Genomic DNA, 25,856 nt, shown 5'->3' with positions numbered 1-25,856 from the left:
TTGCCGCTTGCCCGTCTGAGCACTGCCGGCACGCCTGGTTCCCGCCGACGCCTAAAGGAAGCTTCCGAGCCCCTGGAATGGAGTTACAGACTCTCCGAACCCGGGTGCTCTTAACCGCATCTCTCTCGGCCCCTTTAAAAACAAAAACCTCTTATTGCCTTTATTTATTTGCTTTGCTGGTGTGTGTATGTGTGTGTGCCGCAGCACACCTATGAAGGTGAGAGGCCAGCTCGTGGGAATGGGCTCTCTCCTTCCATCATGTGGGTCCTGGGGATTGAACTCAGGTCATCAGGCTACATGGTGGCCAGTACCTTGACCCACTGAGCCGCCTCACCAGCTCTTGATTTCTTTTTGTCTTGAGTTACTGTGATTACCCGGGTCACTCCAGGCCGTAACCTCACTCTTGTTTTCCCCGTGGAGCAGAGGGTTCCTCTGTTTTTGAATAGCTCCGCCAGGATCTAAAAACGTCACCTGGCTGTGGGTGGAGGAAGCTTTTCCTTCCCTACGGTTTCCAGAAAGTTGCTTTCATCCAGATCAAGGGCAACGGAGTTCTCAGTAGCCGAACTCTGAGTAATGCGTTTCTCTCATCTCCTTTCCTCACCAGTATTTTGGGTTTGTGCTTTACCGAACAACGCTCCCTCAAGATTGCAGTAACTCAACGCCCATTTCCCTCCGTGGGGTCCACGACCGGGCCTATGTCTCTGTGGACGGGGTAAGCATTCTCTTTGAACTCCACATCTAAGCCTTGACGGGGGTGTGCGGAGGGCCTTGTAACCCGGCATTTGAGCTCTCCAGCCTGTCGTCCTTGGCAGTGCCCTTGCTTGCCACTGTGGTCACATGCTGTAGACTCCGAGCTGTTTCCCAGCACTCACACTCTAGGAGAGCCTGAGGCCAAGGCCAGCCCTTCCCTCACTGAGCTCAGCACGTCACCCAGGCCTCCTCTGCTCGTAAGGGGCAGCTTGGTACCTGTCAACACACAAAATGTGCTGACCCTGGAGACTCCCTCCAAAGTGAGGCATTGCAGTCTGAAGGGATGGATGCTCTTGGCAGTTTTTACTAAGGTCCACCAAGGACTCCATTTCCCAGCAGGATGCAGGTGGATCTTTAAACACCCTTTCCAGCATCGAGTGTGCTGGCACACACCTGCAATCCCAGCTGTCAGAAGGCTGAGGCAGGAGAACTGCAAGATCCAGATTCATCCACCTACGTGATGAAACCCAGGGCCTACAGAACAAAAAGGAAGAAATGAGGAGCCCTGGCCTGTGAGCTGGCTCGGCAGGTAACGGCGCTCGCTGCTGACTCCTGCAAGCTGTGCTCTGATATCCACGCCTGTGCCTTGGCACCTGAGTGTGCGCAGGGACGGTAATGAATAAGCGATACTAAAAAAGGTATCTGCAGCCGTTCGCTCCTCGTCAAAACAGTTACGGGAAAATCTCATGGGACGATTTTCCTAGCCAAGGAAAGTTTTTTCAGAAAATTTTTAGAGTTTGGAGGTTTGGGTGGTAGTTGATTTTTTGTTTGTTTGTTTGTTTGTTTTTCAAGACAGGATTAAAAATAAAAAAGACGGGATTTTTTTGTGTAGCCTTGGCTGTCCTGGACTTGCTCTGTAGACTAGGCTGGCCTTGAACTCACAGAGATCTGCCTGCGTCTGCCTCCCTGAGTGCTGGGATTATAGGTGTGCACCATCGCCCAGCTTTGGTAATTTTTTTTTTTGAAGAGGTTCTCATGCCACCCAGGCTGGCCTCAGACTTGCTTTGTATCTAGTGCCAGCCTTGAACTCCTGATCTTCCTGCCTCTGCCCCCCAAATGCTGGGATTAGAGGTGTGCATAACTCCAGAAGAGTTTAAAATTAAAATATTTTCACTCTAGGCTGAGAAGATAGTGCAAGCATGAGTTCAGATCCCCAGCACCCATGTAAAGAACAAAGGAGCAAGGGCTGGAGAGGTGGCCCAGTGGTTAAGGGCATCTGATGCTCTTCCGGAGGACCTGATTTTGACTTCCAGCACATGGCAGTGCACATTTATCTGTAGCTCTAGTTCCAAAAGATCTGTACACTCTTCTGGCCTCTGTGGACACCAGGCACAGGCGTAGTACACAGTCACACATGCAGGCCAAACACTCACCCACATACATGAAATAAGAAGAAGAAAGAAATCCAGCTGTGGCAGCATGCAGCTGTAATCTCAGTGCTGGGGACCTGGGGACAGGAGGGTTCTCTGGGAGCCCAGCCAGCCTCGCCTCCTCTGCAGGGTCCGGGTGAGCAGGAGACCTTATCTCAAAGAGGAAGATGGGCTGTTTCTGAGGAATGACAGCTGAAGCTGCCCACTGGCCTCTGAGCACACACACAATGTCGGGAGCGGGGAGGGCTTTCTCTTCTAACCAACAGATTTCATCCCCGGCAAGCCCCTGAGGCGTGACACTGCCCTTGCCATTGCCTGGCCTCTCGTTAGTTGTGTCCTGGTGACTTATGGTCAGTGTAGCCATAAGTTGTTTGTTTGTTTGTTTTTCAGTAACCTTTTTAAAAAGTCAGGAATGGGGTTGGGGATTTAGCTCAGTAGTAGAGCCCTGGATTCATGGTGGGGAGTGGGAGTGGAGCGAATGAATGACGGAGGGATGGAGGGAGGGAGGGAGGGAGGGAGGGAGGGAGGGAGGGAGGGAGGGAGGGAGGGAGGGATGGAGGGATGGAGGGAGGGAGGGAGGGAGGGAGGGAGGGAGGGAGGGAGGGATGGAGGGAGGGAGGGATGGAGGGAGGGAGGGATGGAGGGAGGGAGGGATGGAGGGAGGGATGGAGGGAGGGAGGGAGGGAGGGAGGGAGGGATGGAGGGATGGAGGGATGGAGGGATGGAGGGATGGAGGGATGGAGGGAGGGATGGATGAAGCATAGGAATGCACTGTTGATAAGATACCTGCTGTTTTCCCTCACCTGGTTACATAACGTCTGTGGCTAGTGTACCCTAGCAAGTGAGGGGAGCTGACTCCACCTAACTCTGATTTTATCTGTTAGCTGATTTTATCAGCTCTCTGCACACGTGTGAGGGCCTCTCTCTGTGCCTGACCTGAGCTGTGAGAAGGGGCAGTGACCCTTCTCATACGAGCACCCCCCTGGACCGTCTTGCCTATCTCATTCCTTTAAAAATAAGCTCGGCGTGTGGGAGGTGAGGCAGGAGAGTCACAGGTTCCAGGGAGGCCCACAGGATGGACGGAAAGAACTGACCTCCACATACACACCATGGCACACATGTATGCACACACCTGTGGGCGCACATACACACCCACAAATAACTAAATGTAAAATATACAGCAGGAAAATGCCTGGGCCAAGCATGGTGGTCCACACCTGAAACCCCAGCATTTATGAGGTGGAGTCAGAAAGGTCTCAAATTCAAGGCCATCCTGGGCTATATCAAATGACCTTGTTCCAAATAGGAAGGAGTCCCCGCTATAGGCATTCCCAGGCAGAGGAGTGTACCCTGAGCTTGTGCAGCCTCCTTCTTGTTTGGGAAGACAGGGATTATGGGAACCTGAGCACATCTGGACTCTCCCTGTAAATCTGATGACACCTCGGGGCTGGAAAAGTGATGTAATGCCAGGTTCACAGGACCCTCAGAGACCACCAGGAGACGACTCGATGCAATTGCAAGAGAGCTTTATTACGAGAGCGATCAAACTCAGGACCCAAGTCTCACTGACGCAGCAGTAGAGAAGTGGACCCCAAGCTCTGAGTGAACAGGATTTTTTAAAGGGAAAGTCTGTGAGCAGGGGGTTTCCATGGCAGCAAGCAGGGGGGCACAAACCTTGGCATTACAGAATTGGGTGAAGTTTAGCAGGGCAGGGTGACCTTTTCTGAGGCTCACAATCACAATGGCTAAGGATATAATCACAATGGCTATTTTTCTAAACCACATCTGAAACACCCGATTTCCAACTGATTCCCATTGATTATTGCCAGGGAGTTTGTCTCTATTTTCTATGAAGCATTTATTCTGTATTATTTCCTGGAGGCTGTGGCTAGGAGAGTTCACTTTGTTCTCTGACAGGTGTACATTCTGTGATGTTTCCTGGTACCTGAATTCAGCTCTCAGTCAAGATGGCTCTTTATTTTAAAATGGAGTTATACTCAGGCTAACTATACCCAGGCTAACTTAAACTCTCCAGTGACAGATGAACTGTCCACACTGCTCTTCCGCTCTGGTCTTACCCTCCGTTCAGCCTTTGGCTTTAACTCACAGGTGCCCCAAGGAATCCTCTCGAGAGACCATGTGACCACTCTGAGCGTACAGGGCAAAGCTGGGGCCTCTCTGGACATTCTGGTGGAGAACATGGGGCGCGTGAACTATGGCCCAAACATCAGAGACTTTAAGGTAGGACCCCTACGGGGTAAGCTGTGCCTGATACAGCAGTGACACTGTACAGGATTGGTCCGAGTCTTACATGTCAGTGACTCTCAGGCGGGACGCTGTATGGGGGAAGCCTGTGCCTGAGAGGCTGAAAGAAATTCTGTTCTTGCATTCAATCTCAATGCAAGCATTTTTGCGTTCTGCTTCCATTTATACAGAAACACATTTGAATGCTTCTATTTCTGTTTAAGGAATACAGTTTAATATTTCCTTTTTTTTTTTTTTTTTTTGGAGACACGATCTCTCTGTGTAGCCCTGGCCATCTTGGAACTCCCTATACAGACCAGGCTGGCCTCAGACTCAGGGATCTACCTGCCTCTGTCAAGTGCTGGGACTAAAGGTGTGCGCCACCACATTCAGTCTACACCTTAACGTCTGAACTTTTTAAACATTTTGTTTATTCTCATTCTCTCTTTCTCTCTCTCTCTCTCTCTCTCTCTCTCTCTCTCTCTCTCTTCCTCCCTCCCTGTCTTTTTTAGGGGCACACTCTCAAGTAGTTCAGGCTAGCCGTGAACTCACTGTGACTATGACTTTTTTATCTTCCTGCTTCCACCTCCCAAGTGCTGGGCTCACAACCATGTGCCCCCATCCTGTTTATGCAATGCTGGGCTTGAATTCAGAGCCTCTTACACGCTAGGCAAGCACTCTGCCAGCTGAGCTACATTCCCTAGCCCTTAAAGCATTGAGATACAGTACATACATACAGATGTGTATGCGTGTATGCATATACACATGTGTATACATATACACACATATATGTATGTATGCATATATGGATGCACTCATTCTGAGGGATCTCCACAAACCGGCTGTCACAGAGCCTGCAGACTTCACTGAGCCTAGAAGATGCATTTCTTTGAAGGGCCCTTTTCCTCCACAGACCATGAGAACCTTGAGCTCTGCAAGCAGAACCCTCCCCTCGTGTCTGAGCTCAGTCATCTTGTGGAGAGAAACGGAAGCCACTCCACCGTGCTCTTCCTCTGCTTTGAAAACCCACCCAGCTCACCAGAGCGTTCCTACCTATCTGAGTCAGGGTGGCATCTGGTGGGCTCTGCTTGGATGGGTGGCCTGCAGCAAACTCGAGCTGTAGAAGGCCCCTTCGCTGCTGCCCCGCCGCTGCTTGTTCTCTGTCCAGGCACAATGTGGTGTTCTAACCAGTATTTCTAGATAATCAAGTAACTTTCTATGACCCGGTGTGGCAGGGCACTCCTGTAATCCCAGCACTCAGGGAGGCAGAGGCAGGCCCATCTCTGTGAGTTCAAGGCCAGCCTGGTCTACAAATGCAAGGCCAGGACAGCCAGGACTACACAGAGAAACCCTGTCTCAAAAGAAACCCAAACAAACCAAAAACAACTTTATTTTAATCTGGGTTTTTGTTTTGTTTAATTTGTTTAAGAAAAAGTCTCTCAGGCCAGGCTGGGCTGAAACTCACTATGTAGGCAGGGATGTCCTTGCACTCCTGAGCCTCCTGCCTGGATCTCACAAGTGCTGGGTCTGTGGGCATGTTCCAACACACCCGTTTATGCAGCAGAGTCAGAACATGAGCTAGATCCCACAGACTTCCACACTAATGGTCCTCTCAGCTGGGCAGGTGCCTGGCCGCTCTGATGGGGTAAGGGGCAGAGGCCACCCCTGCTGTCTGCATTGGGGTGAATATTCCTAGATTTCCCTCTTTACTCATTTGTCCCCCATTCTAGCAATTTCTGAAGACAGGGGGATTTGGGCTCCCGTGTTCCCTCAGAGGCCTGTAACAGACAGTAGGATGACATTGTCATGACGCTAGAGTGAGCACAGGGCCACACCTCTCTCTGTCCAAAGAGTTGCTCTTACCAGAGTAGTGAGGGGCAGAGCCTGAGCTCCAGCTGCCTGAAAAGCAGCAATCCAGATCCAGACAAGGGACAGTGAAAAGCAGAAAGATTTATGCAGTGTCACCACTTTGGGAAAAGAAAGAAGTCCAGTGACATCCCCAAACCACTCCACTCCAACCCCAGTCCATCCTTGGGTTCAGGTTTAAACAGAAGGCTAGAGATCCTCCAGCAGTCCCCCCCATCACTGACCCCTCCCTGCCTCAGCTCCAGTCTCTCCAGCGGGCGCTCCAGTACATGGTCAGACCTGGTGACCTGGTGACGTCACTTCCTGGGAGACAAGCTCCGCCTCCAGCTGAGACTAGGCCTTGGCCTTTCTCTCCCAGCATGACATTTCTGGGACATTCCAATTTCTTGTGTTCCCTCATCTCAATAGCCTGCCAGCCAAGCGGAGGGGCGGAGATGTCTCTTTAGGACATCTTTGTGCTGGGCTGGAGGGGTGGCTCAAGGGTTACGAGGACACACGTTTGTACCAGAGGACCCACATTGGGCAGCTGGCAACTGCCTGTAACTCCAGCTCCAGGGGATCCAATGCAAGAAGATGCCCTCTTTTGGCATGGTACCACATGCGTGTGTATACACACGCACACACACACATCACATGCCACAAATAAAAATAAATTTTTTAAACTAAAAAAAAAAAAAAAAAAAGCCAGCCAGGCATGATGGCACACTCCTTTAATACCAGCACTCTAGGAGGTAGAGAGAGGCAGGCAGATCTCTGTGAGTTCGAGGCCAGCCTGGTCTACATACTGAATTCTAGGACAGCCAGGGCTACACAGAGAAACCTTGTCTTGAAAAACCAAAATGAAAAAAACTTTTTTTTTTTTTTAAAAGAATATCTTCGTTCCTACCAGGACAGTCAGGACAGTGGGTTAGACTGAGCCCCTGGCCTGAGCGATGTCTCCTGGCTGTACACACAGCTGAGTCATTTCTGCTTCTTCTCCCAGGGATTCAGGGACATCCGTGACTCCCTTCAGTCGCTGCTGTCTCATGGGCTTGTGTTTTCCTTTCACAGGGTTTGGTGTCTAACGTGACCCTCAACGGCACCATCCTCACCAACTGGACAATCTTCCCACTGGACACCGAGGCTGCGGCACGAAGCCACCTTGCAGCCTGGGAAGCCTGTGGTGAGGGCCGCTATGACGAAGGCCCCCTGCTTTCAAATTACACACTCCCCACCTTTTACGTGGGCAACTTCTCCATTCCCTCAGGCATCCCAGACCTGCCCCAGGACACTTTCATCCAGTTCCCTGGATGGGTCAAGGTATGCATCTTCATGGGTTCAGGCCTCAAGTGTTTGCCTCTTAGTATCCTAGAGGGAATCAAAAGGCTGCTAAAGGGCTGCTCTGTGGTGGGGAGAGGGTATCCTACCAGGTCACACTCGGGAGCAGAACCGTGGTAGATGTCAGGGCCCATCATCCAGCTTGGAGGTGTCTGTGTCTGTCCTGTTTTCTTTGACTGACAACTTTCTTCAGTTGAACAACAGGAAGAACTAGGGCATATTTATTTTTATTGCATTGACTGGTTGTGTCCATTGGCATGCGTGTTTGAATGTGCCTGCCAAGGCATACATGTGGAGGCGAGAGCCGTGGGAGTCATCTTTCTCCCTCCACCGTGTGGCTCCTATGGATTGAACTCTGGTCACTAGGCATGTTAGCAAGCACCCTCAGCCAGAGTCATCTCCGCCATCCCCAGGGCCTCTTCAGATGCTGCTGATGAAGGGAACAATTTTTTTTGTCTGCAAAAGGTCTCATGTCACCCAGGTTAGCCTTGAATTTGCTATGTAGCCAAGAAGGACCTTGAAATCCTGCTGCTCCTGTCTCTGCTTCAGCTATATACCTTCATAGCTGACTTTTCAAAAGACATCAGCTCACGGTCCCAAAGAAAACAGTGTTCACATCCTATAGTTAACAAAGGACCTCAGTCTAGATTGTATATGCTTATGCTTACCACTAAGTTAGAGGGAAAAAACCCCAAAAGTTAGGGGAGCTGAAGAGATGGCAGAGGAGCAAAGTGTGGTTGCCAGTATCCACGTGGTAGATCTTAACTGTCTGTGCACATACATATATGTACATAGCATAAATTATACACACACATATATATATATGTAGGCAACACACCCATACAACAGCAAAAAAAGATCTTGTGAAAACTGGATAAAGAAATGGAACAGCTACTGCGCAGAGAAAGTAAGCAGATGGGCAATAAATACATTAAATGTTCTAAGTGCCAAGGGGGTGGGAGGGTGGGAGGGGCAGAGTGCCAAATAAATTGACCATTGAAAAAAAAAATGCAGGTTAAATCAGTATAACATAAGGCCAGGTGTGGTGACACACACTGGCACGAGCAGTCTTTGAGAGGTTGAAGACAGGAGAATCAGAAATTCAAAGTCATCCTCCAGTGCAACATAGTGTTGGAAAGCAGATGATAACAAGTTTAGGAGACTAGCGACGACAAGGCAGGGTTTCATATACAGTTGTACAGAAAGAGACGCAAGTGCGGAGAAAAACGCAAAAACATCCGGGTGCTAATTCATCCCTGGGTCATGAGAAATCCCTGTCCTCTCTTCCCGTAGGCCAGGACGGCCCTTTTCCTTAACTCCCCACCACGTTGTTTGTGCACAAAGCTTTATCTAACGAACACTTTGAGGCTCACAGCTGCCTGCTTCCCTGATCTTGGGCTCAGTCAGTAGCCGACTCCAGTAACTTCTGGTTCTCGGTGTTCTGGGATAGCCAGTGCTAACTGCCAGCTGCAGGAGACAGGGCCTGAGCGAGCGCCTCCTGCTTGTTTGGGACTCTGGTGAGCTCTAAGCTCACCTCGTACCATAACAAGTTATTTGTTTTGTTTTTGTTTCTTCGAGACAGGGAACGGTTCCTTAACAGTAGCAAGTTTTCGACCAGCCTGGGCTGCATGAGAAACTGTCCCAAAACAAACAAAAATCCAAGAGTCATTGGCGCATTTGACGAGTGCTGCCCATTTCTCCCCATCCCCCCAGCCCCCACCTCCCTGGAAGTGATCCACCGTTGGCCTCTCGGCTGAGCCATCATATACCAATCACAGTGAGGCTTCTGGTGTGGCTTCTGGTCACTGCCATATTCTCCTCAGTCTAAGCTCTGCCTGCCTAGAAAGCCTGGTCCTTCTCTGCCCTGTCCCTGACAGGGTCTCATCCTCCCTGACAGGTGTCACTGCTGTTTCCTGAACTTCCTGTCAGACCCCCTCTACCCTCACTTCCTGCCCTGTGGTCTCTAGAAGGAAGGTTCAGTTCTGCCTGCCTTCTTCCCGGAAGCCAAAACCCCTTCTCACTTTCTCTGCCCGTGATTCACCAGCCTTTTCTTTTCCCCTAAGGCAAAGAAGCTGTATCTGGGGGCTCTAGGGCCTAGGAACAGGAGGTACAGCCCTGTCCCCAGAGGTGCTTCCCCTTCAGCTAGCGGGGACTCTCTGCCCCACAAGCCACCCTTGGTTTCTCCCCTGCCGAGTAGAACCTAAAGTGAGAAAGGAAACCGGGAAGGATGCTTTGGCCATCAGAGGTGGCTTGTTTTGCTTGTGTGGGCCACCAAGCCAGGCCTTGCGCACTTTGCCAGTCCTCTCCCAGCTGTCATGCAGCAGGATGTCCTCTCGTTAGCACAAAATCTCTGGCTTTGGCAGCTCAGCCTAGCAGGGTGTCCACACACGGCACTGTGACGGTTAAAAAGACAAAGAGCCGGGTATAGCTTGGTGGAGCGCTTGCTTAGTGTACATGGGCGCAGTCCTCAGCACCACACAAAACTAGGCGAGGTGGTGCCGAGCAGCCCCAGAAGGTGGAAGGAGGATCAGAAGCTCGAGGTCATCTTCAGCCACATAGCAAGTTCAAGGCCAGCCTGGACTACAAGGACCCTTGGGTTGACTCCTGGGCTGCATGTGTGTGCACACTTCAGGAGCCGTCCACCTTGTTTCTGTTTTGCTTGCTTGATTTTTATTTCACTTTGCTTATTATCACTGTCCGTGTGTGGGTGAGGTGTGTGTGTGTGTGGTGTGTGTGTGAGTGTGGATATGGCAGCCACAGGCGACTTTCTAGCACTGGTTCCCTTCTTCCACTTTAGATTCCAGGGATCACACCCAGCTCTCCAGGCTTTCACAGCAGGCCCCTTTGCTTATGAGTCAGCCTGCCTGCCCACCCCCCGGGACCTGGGGCTTTCATCAGGTCCCGCTAGGCTGGCTGGATCCCCTGGGTCCCCTCGTCTCCACCTCCCCACGCTGGCATTTTAAGCATGTCCCAAAACACCAGGCTTCTTATGTGGGTTCTGGGGATTGAACTCAGGACCTCGTAATTGGGGGATAAATGCTTTATGGACCAAGATACATCGCCAGCCTCAAGCATTTGGTATGCCCCAAGGCCCCACAAAAAGGTAGGCAGCTGGGGGTTGAGGGAGAGGGGATCCAAGAAGGAGTAACAAGTGCAGGTTTCTAGACAGTCACAGTTAGGTTACTATACAATGTTGTCTTGGGTTTTTTATTGCTGTGATAAAACCTCCCCGCCAAAGGCAACATGGAGAGGAAAGGGTTTATTTTACTTTATGCTTCCCTGTCCCTGAGAGAAGTCAGGGTGGGAGCCTGGAGGCTGGAGCTGATGCAGAGGCCGTGGAGGGGTGCTGCTTACTGGCTTGCCCCTCATGGCTTGCTCAGCCTGCTTTCTTATAGAGGCCAGGACTGCCAGCCCAGAGATGGCTCCACCCACACTGAGCTAGGCCCTTCCCCTCGGCTCTGGGCCATTCCGAGGAAGCGAGGCGTTCGCTCAGTTGAGCTTCCCCCTTCCCAGATAACCCTGGCTTGTATGAGGTTTACAGAACATCTAACCAGCAGCAGTTAGCCCTTAAGGGGGGCGGGGCAGCAGCCTTCCACAGAGCACCAAAGGCCACAGACAGCTTGTGTCTTCCCCTAGGCCTGGCCCCAGGTCTGCACTCCACACGGCCAGTCTCACTCACACTTGGCATTTCCGTGCCTGGAAAGATCACTCTCACAATACCCCCAAGTGTGTGAGCAGAGGTCTGCAATGGTGTCATCCATGATTATCGACAGGAGGCCCAAAGTGCATCTGATGACACTTCGGTCATCCGTGCAGTGAGACCATCTGGCCATAAAAAAAGAAAGTAATAAAATGTGATACATGTTACAACACGGGAACCTTCAACCTCACGCTAGCCTGGCATGCCAGCTCACCCTGGCACTCAGGAGGCGGCACAAACAGAGACAGGCGGATCCTGGGGGTTTTCTGGACAGTCAGCACAGCAGCTTCAGGGTCTGTGGAGAGGCTGCTCCAGAAAATAGGTGAAGAGTGATGGAGAGGGCTGGGGAGGTGGCCCAGTGGTTAAGAGCTCTCGCTCCTGCAGAGGACCCAAGTTCTGTTCCCAGCACCCACGTGGTGGCTCACAACCATCTGCAGCTCTAGTTCCAGGAAATCTGATGCCCGCTTCTGAGCTCTAGGGGCATCAGGCAGGACGTGGAGCACAGACGTGGATTCAGGCAAAAGAAATGACATGAAGTAATAGTAATAAAATAGCCGAGGAAAGCGCCCACACTTCTGGTCTCCACATCACAAACAGGCAAACGCCTCCATGCACCCCTCCATAAACACAAACAAGCACCCCTCTTCCAGGCCTCACCCTGTGCTGAGGGAGGGACACTTCCTCGGATGGCGTGGGGGAAGAGGAAGGGTCTGACCACGTGACGCTGAGGCCTGAGCAGGTCTCACAGTAGGTTGTGCTCACTGGCCCTCTGTCTTCCTCCTCCACCGAGGGCCACTTGGCTTCCTTCTCCATTTGTTACAAAGGAACTAACTTGATTTAGCGAATGAGCTCGCTGATGAATGCGATTCGTGAGATAAAAGCAGCACTTCTGATTACTCTGGCTTTTCTGGGGTTGGATGTGGCTTTCTGGTTAAGCGAGTGAGCTGGGCGGATTCCGGTGGTGAGGGGTCAGGCGTGCCTGCTCCGTCCACACAGGTCAGCACCCAGTGTGCACCATGCCCTAGCTGACTGACTGGAGACTCCCTCATAGAGATGTGTTCTCCCGGGCTTTGGTGATGGGTCAGAATGTGTGAGTCATGCCATGAAGCATCCTGTTGTGCTGAGACAGTGGCGTCTGTTCTGCTCATCTCCGATTGAAATAAGTTGGGTATTGTTCCATTACAATATTATGTCAAGCTGTGCGGGGTGCAATCCCAACAGAGGCAGGCAGAGCTCTGTGGGTTCAAAGCCAGCCTGGTCTACCTGGCAGGTTCTAACACAGCTAGGAGTATATAGAGAAATCCTGTCTCAAAAACAACAGCAATAACAACAATGATACATACATTATGCCATGGGCCAGGTGTGGTAATGTATGCTCTTGATCCCAGCTTTCAGGAAGCAGAGAGATTTCTATGAGTTTGAGGCCAGCCTGGTCTTCATAATGAGTTCCAGGCCAGCCAAGGTTATACAGTGAGACCTTGTTTCAATGTATATATTATAGCTAGAAATAGTTCAGTGGTAGATCACTTGCCTAGTATGCATAAGGTCTTGGGTTCAATTCCCTGCACCATAAAAGAAATAAAAATAAAAATACTATTCAGTCTTCTCTTGATTCTACCCTTTTTTAGCAAGTGTGTGAGAGAACAGGATGGAAAGGGCGAGAAAGGCCTGCTATGGCCACCAAAGCTGTGCTTTGAAGAACTAAGACTCCAAATGAAATACTTTTTAAACGGAACGGGAGGGAGCTGGGAGCTGAGCGCAGAGCTCCCTGCACGGCAGGAAAGCACTGTCCCGAGCCTGCACTTTAAGTTCATCTGTTCTGGGGGGAGGGGTATGGGTGTAGTAGAAGTTAGAGGACAACTTGTGAGCCCTCTCCTCCCACCACGTGGATCTCAGGGGTCAAGTCACCAGGCTTGGTGGCAAGTGCCTTTACCCGCTGAGCCGTCACACCAGCCTCAAATGTTTCTTTATGAAAAAGAAGTAATCTTGCATTCAAGGTATTTAGTAAAGGGAGGGAGCGCCTAGGGGCTGTGCCACATAAACTGAGCATGCTGGCTGGCACATACTTGTAATCCCAGCGAGTAGACTGCGTAATGGTGGCACACGCCTTTAATCCCGGTGCTTTGGAGGCAGAGAGAGGCTGAGCGCTGAGTTCAAGACCAGCCTGGTGTATAAAGTGAGTTCTAAGGCAGCCAGGGCCACACGGAGAAACAGCCTCACAGTTGTGTAACTCCAGTTCCAGGGGATCTGGCACCCTTCTCTGGCCTCCCTGGGCTCCTGAGTATAGACGGTATACATAAACACACACACATCGATAAATAAATCTTGTTCGTATTAATTATTTTGGTTTTGTGAGGCAGGCTCTCACTAGGTAGCCTCGGCAGGCTTGGAACTCATAACGATCTTCCTGCCTCTGTGCTGGGGTTCTAGGCATGTGCTACCCCATCCAGCCAGATAAATATTTATGGTAAGGTTAAGGAGCTGGCTCGCTGGTAAAAGCGCTTGCTGTGCGTGACAAGGATGTACCTTCAAGCCCTAGCACAGGTTCGGAAAAAAAAAAAAGCTGCGAAAGGTGCTTGCTTGTAACCTGAGCTCTGGAGAAGTGGAGAGGGCCAGACCCCTGGAACTTGCTGGCCCGTTAGCCCATCCTAACTGAAAAGCCTAGCTACCAGTGAGCTGTCCTGTTTTGAACGTGGTGAAGAGCCCTTGACGTCACTCACAGTGTCGAGTACTGGCAGACTGTCGTTTCTGCTGCTGGTCTCGCCCAGGCATGGCTGGCTGTTGGCTGGCTTTTTGTTGGAGACCTGTCATCCTACAGGCCGTCCCTATGGTGCCTGGCAAGGGTCAAAGAAAGCTAGACTCTGGCTGCAGGTGAGGCTGTTGCACAGCGCCTCGGCCGTTTGTCTGTGTCAGTGCCTCCAGAGCCTCTGTCCATCCACCTGAAATGGTACCTGCTTTTGAAACTCACTGCCTTTGCCTGACCTGCAACTGTGCTAACCCTACGAGGTCATTCTTTAAATCGAACTCGTGGTTTCCACTCCCAAACCTTGTGAACCTGGAAACTAGGTAATTGGGCTTCTCCTAGCAAGCATGCTAACTCCAGGTGAAGTGGCTGGACTGTCATTCTTAGCACACAGACTTTATTTTACACTGTGTGTGTGAGAGAGGGGTGGAGGGAGAGAGAGGGAGAGAATATGATAGTTCACGTGTTTGTGTGTGCCTATGCCCTCACCATAGGCCGCTGTGGGGTCCTGTTCCTGATCTTTTATGCTCTCTTTCACTTCTTGGTCCTCAGGTAAGTCATTGTGCTCAGCCATTCATGCCTTTTAAAAATGTCTGTGTGTGAGTGTTTGTCTGCATGTATGTGTATTCACCACACACATACGTAGCCTGTGGAGGCCAGAAGAGGGTGTTGGAGCCTTTGGAGTTGCAGGCAGTTGTGAGCTGCCATGTGGGTACTGGGAACAAAGCCAAGATGCTCCCCAAGAACAGGAATGCTGCTCTGTCTACATTAGCCCTGGCCATTCTGGAACTCCTCACAGAAATCCACTTCGCCTCCCACGTTCTGGGACTAAAGGTGTGTGCCACCACTAGCCTTTTAACCTTTAACCTTAAGAACTGACCTCTGTGTTTCTCCATTTGAGCCCTCCAAGCACCCAGATTTCCTTTTAGTGTGATGTGTTTGCCCTCTTGTTGTTTTTGGTTGTTTTTTGGACAGGGCCTCACTACGCTGCCTGGCTGTGTGGGAACTCGGTCTGTTCCCACCAGGATGATCTTGAACTCAGAGATCCATCTGTCTCTACTTCCCAAACACCAAGACTGAAAATGTGCAACACCTGATGAGCCTATTTTCACTTTTACAGGAACCTCTGAAAATCTTAAAACAGTATTGAGGGCTGGGCATGGTGACGCACGCCTCTCATCCCAGGCTCAGGAGGCAGAAGCAGGCAAATCTCTTGAGTTCCAGGCCAGCCTGGTCTACAGATTGAGATCCTCTCTCAAAAAACAAACAAACAAACAAACAAAAAAAAAAAGCAAAAGACAGTATTGTGAGTTTCACTCTAGGGTCTGTAGAGATGGTACAGAGGTTAAGAGCGTTGGCTGCTCTTCCAGAGGACCCAAGTTCAATTCCCAGCAACCCCATGGTAGCTCGCAACTGTGTGTAACTCTAGTACCGGGGGATCTGACTCTGTAGCACAGACAGACATGCAGGCAAAAGACCAGTGCACATGAAATAAAAATAAATTAATTAAAAAAGAAAGAACGCTTAACTCTAGATTCTCCTGAGAAGATTGACCTTATCCAGGTAAGATAGACAGACATGCACTCGCGTGTGCAGATCTATATGATCAGCTGAGAAGTAGGTCAGGCACTTCCAGGAACTTCAGCTGGCACCTTAGTGTTAAGAGCAGAGGGCAGGAGTGTGGGCCGGGGTCAAGATGGTCAGAGATAGTCGGGTTCTGCCGTGGACTGTAGGTGGGGCTGCCATGGGACACCCCCAGCCCCCTGAAATCACCTCATTAACAGAAACCTTTGGGTTTACCAAGAATAATTTCAGCATTTATTTTTTTTTTCTTTTTGGTCTTTAGTAGCAGGATTTCACACTGTTGCGTAGACCAGCCAAGCATGCTAAGCAAAAGTCCTTCTCCTGAGCTATAATTCTCAGCTCTTTGAACATAAATTTTATTTCTTTTTTATTTTAGACAGGATTTCTTTGTAGTATGACAGCCAGGGCTATGTAGAGAAGCCCTGTCTCAACAAATAAATGAATAATGAGTCAATTTGTAAAACTAACCATAAATAAAGCCTTTAAAACTTTAAGGGGGGCCTGGAGAGATGGCTCAGTGGTTAAGAGCACTGTCTGCTCTTCCAAAGGTCATGAGTTCAATTCCCAGCAACCACAGGGTGGCTCACAACCATCTATAATGTGAACTGATTCCCTCTTCTGGCAGGTGTATAAAACTTTTAAGTGGAAGCCTAGCATGGTGGCCCATACCTATAACCCCAGCTCTGTGGAGGCAGAGGCAGGAGGACCGCAAATTCAGGCAAATTCAAGGCCAGCCTGTCTATACATCAAGTTCAAGTAAATAAGTCTTAGGCAAAAACTCTCAATTGAAGAGTGGAAGGCCCTGAGGAAACCCACTTAGTGGGGCTCTGTGTCACCTCCTCGCTGGATCTTTTTCTTTGTTTTTTCGATTTTTAAAGCTTTCCTTGTTGTATATGAGTGTTTGGTCTTTATGTGTGTGCACCACATGTGTACCTGGTTCCCACGGAGGTCAGGAGACGAGGGGATCCCCCAGATCTAAAGTTACTGATAACTGTGAGCTATCGGGCGGATGCTGGGAGCCGAACCAAGCTCTCTTTCAGGGAACAAGGTGCCCTTAACTGCTGAGCCGTCTCTCCAGCGCCTCCTCACAGTATCCTGTCTCAGCCAGAATTATCAGCAAATATCATATAGATATTGAATTTTTTATGTAATATGTAAGTAGTGTAGGCACTTTGTACAATAATGTGTGTGTGCCTGTGTATTTGTGTTTTTTTCCTGGGGTGAGCGCAGGATTACGTCCAAACAGCACGAGCAGGGCCTTTCTTTTGTAGGGGGCCTATGCTGTGCCCCCAAGTGATTGACAGACCAGTCATCAAACAAATGACAGCACTGGGGGAGGCAGAAGCAGGCGGATCTCTGTGAGTTCCATGCCTTGAGGTGGGTGAGTGTGGTCTGGTGAGATCGCAGGCTTTTCACTGACCTCAGTCCTGTCTTCAGTCAGTGAGCCCTTTACGTTTAAATCTGGTTCAAAATGAAAATTGGGCCCACGAGATGGCTCAGTGGGTTAGGTGGTTGCCACCAAGCATGGGGACCTCTGCGACCCACGTGGTAGAAGGAATGAACTGACCCCTACAGGTTGTCCTCTGGCCACAATTTGTGCTATCACACACACACACACACACACACACACACACACACACACACATGATAACTTTTTAAAAGAGGTAGACACTATTTTAAAAGCTGAAAAACATTCTCCTCTGCACTCCTGTTCCACCTGCTGTGACCTTGCCGTTCTGTTCTGCCATAAGAAAGGTGAGCGTTTGTGACTCTAACTCAGGCACAGAACAAACGTGCTGGGCTGGGGCCGGGGCTCCATTGGCGAGTGTTTATGTAACATTCATGAAGCCCTGGGTTCACTCTCCAGCACTCCCTGAGCCAGGTGTTTGGTGGTCCATGGTGTAACCCCAGCACTCTGGAGGTGAAGGCCGGAGGATCACGTTCAAGGTCAACCTCAACTATATAGTGAATTTGAGGCCATTCTGGGCTACCTGAAACTGAGCCTGTCTCAGAAAAAAAGTTCCTGGCAGTGGTGGCACACACCTTTAATCCCAGCACTCAAGAGGCAGAGACAGGTGGATGTCTAAGTTGGAAACCAGCCTGGTCTACAGAGCAAGTTCCAGGACAGCCAGGGCTATACAGAGAAACCTTGTCTTGGGGAAAAAAAATAAAATAAAAAAAGTCAAAACAATCATGTTGACAGTACTACTGTTAGCAGCCCCCAAACCGGAAACACCGAAGTACCCATTTTCAGCAGCAAAGGTGTAAATAGCCATCAGCATATTCGGGTTGGGAATGTAGCTTCATGGTAGCATGCACAGGCTCTGCTTTATTCCCTAACATTGAAGAAAAAGTCAGGATTGATATATTAGTCAGGTTCGGTGGCACATGCCTGTAATCCCAGCATACAAGAAGCCAAAGTAGAAAGATCATGAACTTGAGGATATCCTGGGCTACATTAAACACACACACACACACACACAATACCCTGTCCCAGAAAATAATTGGAATATTCATGTCATTGACTGCTATGCGATGTTTAAAATGGTCCTGTTTGTATGTGTGTATGTGTGAATGTGTGAGGTATGCGCACACACGTGTGCGCCGTGCTCCTGTATACAGACATGGAGGAGTGTAGGGGTGCTGCTCTTGATGTCCACCTTACTCCCTAACACAGGGTCTCTCCCCGAACCAGAGCTGGGCTGGAGGCCGTCAAGCCCCAGTGATCCAGTCTCTGCCCCCACAGCACCAGCGTTGCCGGTTTCATGTGGCTGCTGGGGATTTGAACTTGGATCCTCATGCATGCCCAGCATAGTTCTCACCACCTATGCCATGTTCCCAGCCTGTCTGTGTACACTTACGTGTAATTAAAAATGAGTCAAACCGATGCATGGCAAATGAAATCGGGAGCTGGGCTCTAAGACCGGGAAAACGGGGCTCTGGCCGCGATGGAGCTGATAAAGCCCGGTGAAACTGTTGCGGTTTATGCCTTTTAGGACAGAGGGAGATAGCAGATCCCATGGTTAAAAACGAGCAAAGCGGTTCTGAGAACTCCGAAACTGCCACCCTTTCTAAATGACTTCATCCACAGACAGGCAGTTTTGAGTCGCTGACCTCCTTCTGTGGGCCGCAAAGGGTCGAGCGAGCGTTTGTTTGAGGGCTGTGAGGGGCGTTCGCAGCCACTGGAGCACAGTTGCCCTAACCCTTGCCAGGCACGGGCTGACCACCAGAAACGTGCTGTAGTCCGGAAGCTGGCCTCAAATTCACAACCAGCCCCCTGCTGTCGCCTCCCGAGGGCTGAAATGGCAGCACCCACCCCGTGCACCCTCCCTCCCAGCCTGGGTTGCTTTGGGGACCATTTTCACTCTATAGACTCTGAGTTTTCATTGACTCTGGGATGTGAAAACCCACCTGAGCTCTGATGGCTAGCAAGTGGACTGGAATAAAGCCGAGGGAAGGTTTATTACCTCTGTAATCTTAGCCCTTCTGAGGCGGAGGCAGGAGGATTATCTGGACTATATAGTGAGTTCAGGCCAGTCTTTGCTACACAGAAATATTATGCAAATATTAATCAATAGTTAGTTTTAAAATGAGCAGGAGGGGTCACCTTGAGCACGAATTTCTTTCCTTCTGTCCATTCTCCTCTCTGCCTTCTGTCTCTGTTCCTTCCCTCCTCTTGCAGACTTTGTGTTTGTTTATCTCTGCCATGTGTGACCCCCACACGCACGCCATCCCCAACTTTTCACCAGAAAGTTCCATCTATTCTGGCACCCTTTGGGCCCTGTTTGGTTTGTTTGGGAAGCAGCTGCCCTGCTCACAGGGATTGTCTCCACGGCTATGAGATTTCCCCTCGTCCTTCAAGTAAACTGTCCGTTCTCTCTACGTGCCCGGGAAGAAAGCTGTGAGCATCACAAACCCAGCAGTAAGATAGACACTCTGCCGGGTAGGCCCCTGCCCCCATTCTCATCTTCCCCCCTCCTTTGGCTTAAGCTTACCGTGTTGCCCAGGCTGGCTTCACACTCAGACCAATCCTCCTGCCGCAGCACCTGTCCCACACACCTTCACACTCCTCTTGGGTTGTTTGGGAAACAGTCCTGGGGCCGTGTGAGGGCTTTTATGCCCATCAGACAGCACAGCCAAACCCTGCCTCTGTGGGGCAGACAGAGCGGAGAGACTCGCCTGCTGGAGGCTGTGGGCAGCAGCGGTGGAGAGGTCTGACGTACACACAGGCAGCAGCTGGGGGACCAGGCTGGGTCACAGAATGTGGTGAGGTGTGCCCCAAGATGGAAGTCCGAAGCTTCCGGGGTCTGAGGCTCCAAATCCATTCCTCCTGCAGCAGGGGTTGGCACTGGGGGGAAGCTCTGTCCTTTTTCCCACCCAGCGTGAGACAGTGGGATGCTGAACCAACGGGGACCCTGTCAGTCCTACTCTGCGGGTCATCTCTGGCCTCTCTGCTACCAGTGTATCCTTGGCTGATGGTCTCTCTTTCTCTCTCCAGGGCCAAGTGTGGATCAACGGCTTTAACCTTGGCCGATACTGGCCCATAATGGGCCCACAGATGACCTTGTTTGTGCCCAGGAACATTCTGACCACTGAAGCCCCAAACAACATCACGGTGCTGGAGTTGGAGTCTGCGCCCTGCAGTTGCGGGACCCCAGAGCCGTGTGTGGTGGAGTTTGTTGACAGGCCAGTTTTTGTCTGACCACCAGTGGCCGTTTCCCAGGCCAAGTCTGGTCAAGGCTCAGGGCTGAACCGCCCATGAGGACTGCTCTGGCCACACAGCACGGCTCACCCTCCTCATTCAAGAATGGAAGGCACGATGAAGGTGGCGTCTCTACAGCCCTGCCTTGCCCGACCCTTACCCTTATGGCCGCCAAGAATGCTGGAGGGAGTGGACGTGGCGGAATCCACAGCCAATGTGCAGAGTTGGAACAAAACCTGAAGAATCATGTCTCGTATTTTGATTTGAAATAATCATGTCTTTCTCCTGAATAAAATGTGTACTCGGGCGGTGGTAGTCCTGTCATTAATAGCAGCAGGTGTTCACCTCCATCGTCTGACTTAAATCTCAACTAGACTTGAGTGGGCTGGGTGAAGCCACTTCAGTAGCTTGACGTTCGAAGTGGGTAGAGACAGTCCTGGTGTGGGCTAGCCAAGGGCTGCTTTTCTGATCCTGATTTGACTGGTTCCGAATCACTGTGGTGTCTGCTAGGTAAGAAACCTCCAGTTACACAAGCTGTGAAAGATTAACAGTTGCTCCAAGTAGGTGGGATGGCCCCTCTACACAACTGAGTAGGATTTTGTGTGTGCATGTTCATGCATGCATACAGATGCATTTGCGTTCACGTCTGTGTGCATGTCAGAGGCCCATCCGGAGTGCCTTAGTGTCTAAGCACATATAGGATTTATAAAATGTAATTCTGCTGTGTTGGGGGCTGGGCCGTAGCTAAGCTGGTAAATATATGTTCACCGTGCAGGAGGCACCAGGTTCTGTCCCTAGCACTACCTAAAACCAGGCCCTGAGGGTGCACACCTGTAAATAGCACTCAAGGAGTGAGACAAGAAGATCAAAGTTTAGGGGTACCCTCAGCTGCATAGTGGGGTCAGGCCTTGGGCTATATGTGACCCTGTGAAAGATTAGTATGGTCATATCTGCATGGTAACTGTTTGGGTAGTTGGTACAGGCTTGCACATACCAGCATGCATGCACAGACATTGCTGTGCCGTAGCATGGACGTGCTGCTGGTCCTTGACTTCCTGCTTGTTTGAAACAGGGTCTCTTGTTGGCCACGGCTTCAGGGCCTCCTCCTGTCTTGCTCTCCCATCTCTGTGCAGGAACACTGGGATCATAGACTCCTGCATCCAGCTTCTGCCTGGGTTCCAGGGGTCCAAACAAGTCCTCACCTTTATTTGGGAAGTGCTTTACCCATGGCGTCACCTCCACAGCTTTCTTTTGTTTTTGTCTTTTTGTTTTGTTTGGTTTTGTTTTTTTGTTTTGGTTGTTGTTGTTTTTAGATTTATTTATTTATATATATGAGAGCTTTGATTGCATGCCTGCCTGCATGATGGAAGATAGCATCAGATCCCATTATAGATGGTTGTGAGCCACCACATGGTTGCTGGAAATTGAACTCGGGACCTCTGGATGAACAAGCCAGTGTTCTTAACCTCTGAGCCATCTCTCTGGCCCTGTTTTGGTTTTTAGAACAAGGTTCCATGTAGCCAAGGTTCATCATGTAACCAAGGGTAACCTTCAATTTCTGATCATCCTGCCCTCAGTTTTTTTGTTTGTTTGTTTTGTTTTGTTTTTCGAGACAGGGTTTCTCTGTGTAGCTTTGGCTGTCCTGGACTGCCTTTGTGGACCAGGCTGGCCTTGAACTCACAGAGATCCACGTGTCTCTGTCTCCCAGAGTGCTGGGATTACACACGTGTGCCACCATGCCCAGCTTGCCCTCACTTCTTGCATGCTGGGATTACAAACATCCACCACCATGCCATTTTTAGACTATGCTAGGAATGTCTGTATGTTACACAGACATCCTACTGACAGAGCTACATCCCCCAGGCCTCTTTTCTCCATTGTCTAGTGCCATTTTCTGGTTGTCAGTCCATCCCTCTTTGTTTCTTGGTAATTCCAGTTTACTTGAAATGAAATTGCTTAGCACTGTGTCTTCTGCCAAGCCAACGATCTCCTGTGATCTTTATTTCTTCTGTGAAAAATAAAAGGTCATTTTCTGAGATCACTTCTTAGTCACAGTGAGGCATCTGTCCGAGCTGTGGTACAGTACCACACGTGTGCTGCAGGAACGTCAGCTGACTGTCCAGAGGGTGGGGACACACTGGCTCTAAGTAGCAGTTCCAGACCCTGAAATTCAGAGCTGCCCCTTGGCCTCCCTTGCCCTCTGGCTGTCTGGAAACTTGCATCTACACCAATCCCCACCAGACACTTGTTTTTGTTTGTTTGTTTGTTTGTTTGTTTGTTTTGGTTTTGGTTTTTCAAGACACGGTCCTGGCTGTCCTGGAACTCACTCTGTAGACCAGGCTGGCCTTGAACTCAGAGATCCACCTGCCTCTTCCTCCAGAGCACTGGGATTAAAGGCCATCACCACTGCCTACCCCAAAAGACACTTCTTTTCCTAGTCTTGAGGGGCTTTTCCAAGTTGGAGGAAGCATCTCACAAACTTAGGCCCTCCAGAATGTGCAGTGTCTCTGAGAGCTAAGTAACCGGTCACTGGGCCTAGAACCTGGCTCGCTGATAGAGTGTTTGACCAGCAAGCATGAGGTCCTGGGTTCCATCCCCATCACTGAGAAAAACGGGATTGTCAGGCACACATGTAATCCTAACACTCAAAAGTGGAGGCTGCAAGAGCCAAAGTGCAAGAACACAGCAAGTTCTAGGTCAAAACAGAACCAACGATGATACGAACTGTTCAGACTTGGTGATAGAAACTCATGATAGTCTCTCCCTGCCCCTCTCATCATTGGTGGCAAGAAAGTGACTCGCTTAAACACCCTGATCTCCTTCTCAAGTGTGGTCCTGGGCTGGAAAGTTCAGGGTAGAGGGCTGGGTGTGCCAGCAATGCCCTGTAACAGGCAGGGACTGAAGGATGCTGGGAGAATCTGGAGGCCATGTCCAAATATGTAAATTGGGCACCTCAGCCGCTTGTCCCAGGTCTGAATCCCAACAGATGACATTAAACTTATGGTCCTCCTGCCTCTACTCCTATCTACCTACCTACCTATCTATTTATTTAATTGCTTTGAGACAGGGTCTCTCTTTATACTAATCCTAACCCTGAGTGCAGGGATTAAAGGCCTGTACCAGCACACCTGGCAATAGTGGCTATTTTAAAAAAACTGTTAATAGTATCCAGTTGCAATCATTTTGTATAAGTCTGTCCATTTCACAGAAAGTTCAAGTCCTGTTCATTTCTGGTCTAGCCCCATCAACAACGTACATGGCTGAGCCACACTAGGTTCACCTGGCCTGTATTTTATATCGAGGGCTCCTTGGGTCATTTCATCTTGTCTTGGCCCCTGGCGAACTCATGGGAAGTAGGAGGGATGGAGACCGTGAGCACGCGCCCTGTGAGCCCCACAGCAGCCTGTGAATTGCAGTGTGAGAAGCACCAAGCTTGGTCTCTGTTTCTTTTTTTGTTTGTTTGTTTTGAGGTGTTTTTTTGTTTTGGTTTGGTTTTTGTTGTTGCTTTTCAAGACAGTGTTTCTCTGTGTAGCCTTGGCTGTCCTGGACTCACTTTGTAGACTAGGCTGGCCTTGAACTCATTCATAGCAATCTGCCTCTGCCTCCCTGAGTGCTGGGACTGCACTACCTTCCCGACTATCTCTCCTCCTCCTCCTCCTCCTCCTTCAATTTCATGTGCATTGGTGTTATTGCCTGCATGTGTCAGTGTGAGGGCGTCAGATCCCATGGACCTGGAGTCATAGACAGTTGTGAACTGCCATGTGGGTCTTCTGAAAGAGCATCCAGTGCTCTCAGCAGCCCCAGTCTCTCTGCTTCTCATCTGTTGGTGAAAGCTTTGGCTCAGGGCTCTGAGGTTTCACTCAGGAGCTGTCCCTGTGCCTCCACTCTGCTTTGACTTTTATTAAGCAAGGAGACTTTGTGGCTGAAGGTTTGTTATGCCTGGCCTGTCCCCTTTCCTGTGGACTCTGGAGTCAGGTGCTGTCCCAGGAGTAGCGGCTAAGGGCTTGGGTCTTACTCTGAAGCCTGTGTGATGGTACAGGCTTCTAATCCCAGTACCTGGTAGTAGCCCGTAGTAGGTCCTCAGCCAGTGCCTGCTAGCTGGCTAAGTAAGTGCCTCCATGCCTGCATTCACACTGAGGGCATAGGGTCCCTGTAATGCCACCACTTCTTCCAAGGTATCTGACACCCCAGTGTGTGTCCTCTTAAAAGATCCAAGCTTTCATTAAAAAAAAAAAAAAAAAGTTGTTTTTAAACCTTCTCAAAGAGGGCTTGCTTTCCCATTGTTACTTCTGGCGAGACAGTCTGTGTACTTCTTCCAAACAATTTCAGTTCATGAAAGACAGAACCATCCCACACACTCTTCTACAGGATCATGACTCAAATGTGGAGCAGTGTGTCTTGAGTTCCAGAAACTGCCAACCACACTGGGCCTCTCTGAGGCTGCACAAACACAATAGCACTGAATAGGAGATACCAGGTTTGTTCTCTTTTTTCCTGTGGTGTTTCATGTGTGTGTACGTGTGCGTGTGCATGTGGACAGTGTTTCATGTAGCTCAGGCTGGCCTTAAACTCACTATGTAGCCAAGGATGACCTTGAACTTCTGGCTCTACCTCTACCTCCAAATTCCTAGATTTATACGTGTGGCCACCAAGCGTCATTTGTGCGGTACTAAGGATCTGAGTCTCACGCATGCTACCCACCCCCCAGCCTGATATCTCAGTCCCTAGACATCCTCCCGCCCTCTGTATCGCTTGGCCATCCTTTTGTCTTCCTTATCCACTCTCACCTCCACATTTCTAGTCGTTTTCAAACTAAACATGCCCCATCTGTGTTCCCGAAATGATACGTGCTTGCCTTTCTAACCCAGGTCCTTAGGATGGGGTGTTGGAAGGCAGGGGGCTTCTAAGGTCAGTGAGGGAGAAAGGAGTCAGAAGGAAGCAAGAGCCAGGGTGTGGTGGCACGTGCTTCCAACCCTAGCCGTGTGGAGACAGGCGTGTCTCTGGAGCCCACAGACCAGCCCAACCAGGCAGACCTGCCTACTCAGCAAACTCCGGCCCAGGGAGAGACCCTGTCTCAAAGAACAAAGCGGGGCCAGTGAGGTGACGCAGCAGGCAGAGACACTTGCCACCAGGCCTGACAACCTGAGTTTGCTCTCCGGGACACACAGGGTAGAAGAGGAGCGTCAACTCTAGCAAGTTGTCCTGCGCTGGGCATGTGTACACACACACAGAGACAAGCAAACTAAGGAATTGTTTTAAAAACTGAATTTCTTTAAAATTTTAAATTATCCGCATCCACGTGTGAGAATGTGCATGTGAACATGGTCCCCAAAGAGGCTGGATGAGGACTTCCGTCTCCCAGAAGTGGGTTGTGAGCCCCTCTGCTTTGTGGTTATGGGAGCCAAACTTGGATCCTCAGCATCAGCAGCAAGTGCTCCTAAATCCTGAGGCATATCTCCAGCCCTATTAAACAAACAAACAAACAAAAAAGATGGCTGAGCTAAGGAAGATCTGAGGGTGGCCTCCAGTCTCTGCACACACGTGCACACACATGCACCTTCACCACACATACACATGCAC

General features: G+C 50.2%; 1 protein-coding gene across 1 annotated transcript in view; it reads left to right on the top strand.

Moving 5' to 3' along the window:
- The window catches only part of Glb1 (galactosidase beta 1), a 70,241-nt gene extending 49,658 nt beyond the window's left edge, over positions 1-20,583 (top strand). Inside the window, exons 13-16 of the mRNA XM_021635764.2 lie at positions 605-712; positions 4,230-4,361; positions 7,281-7,529; positions 20,073-20,583. Of these exons, the coding sequence (XP_021491439.2) occupies positions 605-712; positions 4,230-4,361; positions 7,281-7,529; positions 20,073-20,276 (693 nt within the window). The 3' untranslated portion in view covers positions 20,277-20,583. The remainder of the gene's footprint in view (positions 1-604; positions 713-4,229; positions 4,362-7,280; positions 7,530-20,072) is intronic.
- Positions 20,584-25,856: the final 5,273 nt, after the last annotated feature.

This window comes from Meriones unguiculatus, chromosome 6 (assembly GCF_030254825.1).
Source record: "Meriones unguiculatus strain TT.TT164.6M chromosome 6, Bangor_MerUng_6.1, whole genome shotgun sequence".
Lineage (NCBI taxonomy): Eukaryota > Metazoa > Chordata > Mammalia > Rodentia > Muridae > Meriones > Meriones unguiculatus.
The sequence above is the reverse complement of the archived record's forward strand: the minus strand, read 5'-3'. Positions and strand labels throughout refer to the sequence as shown.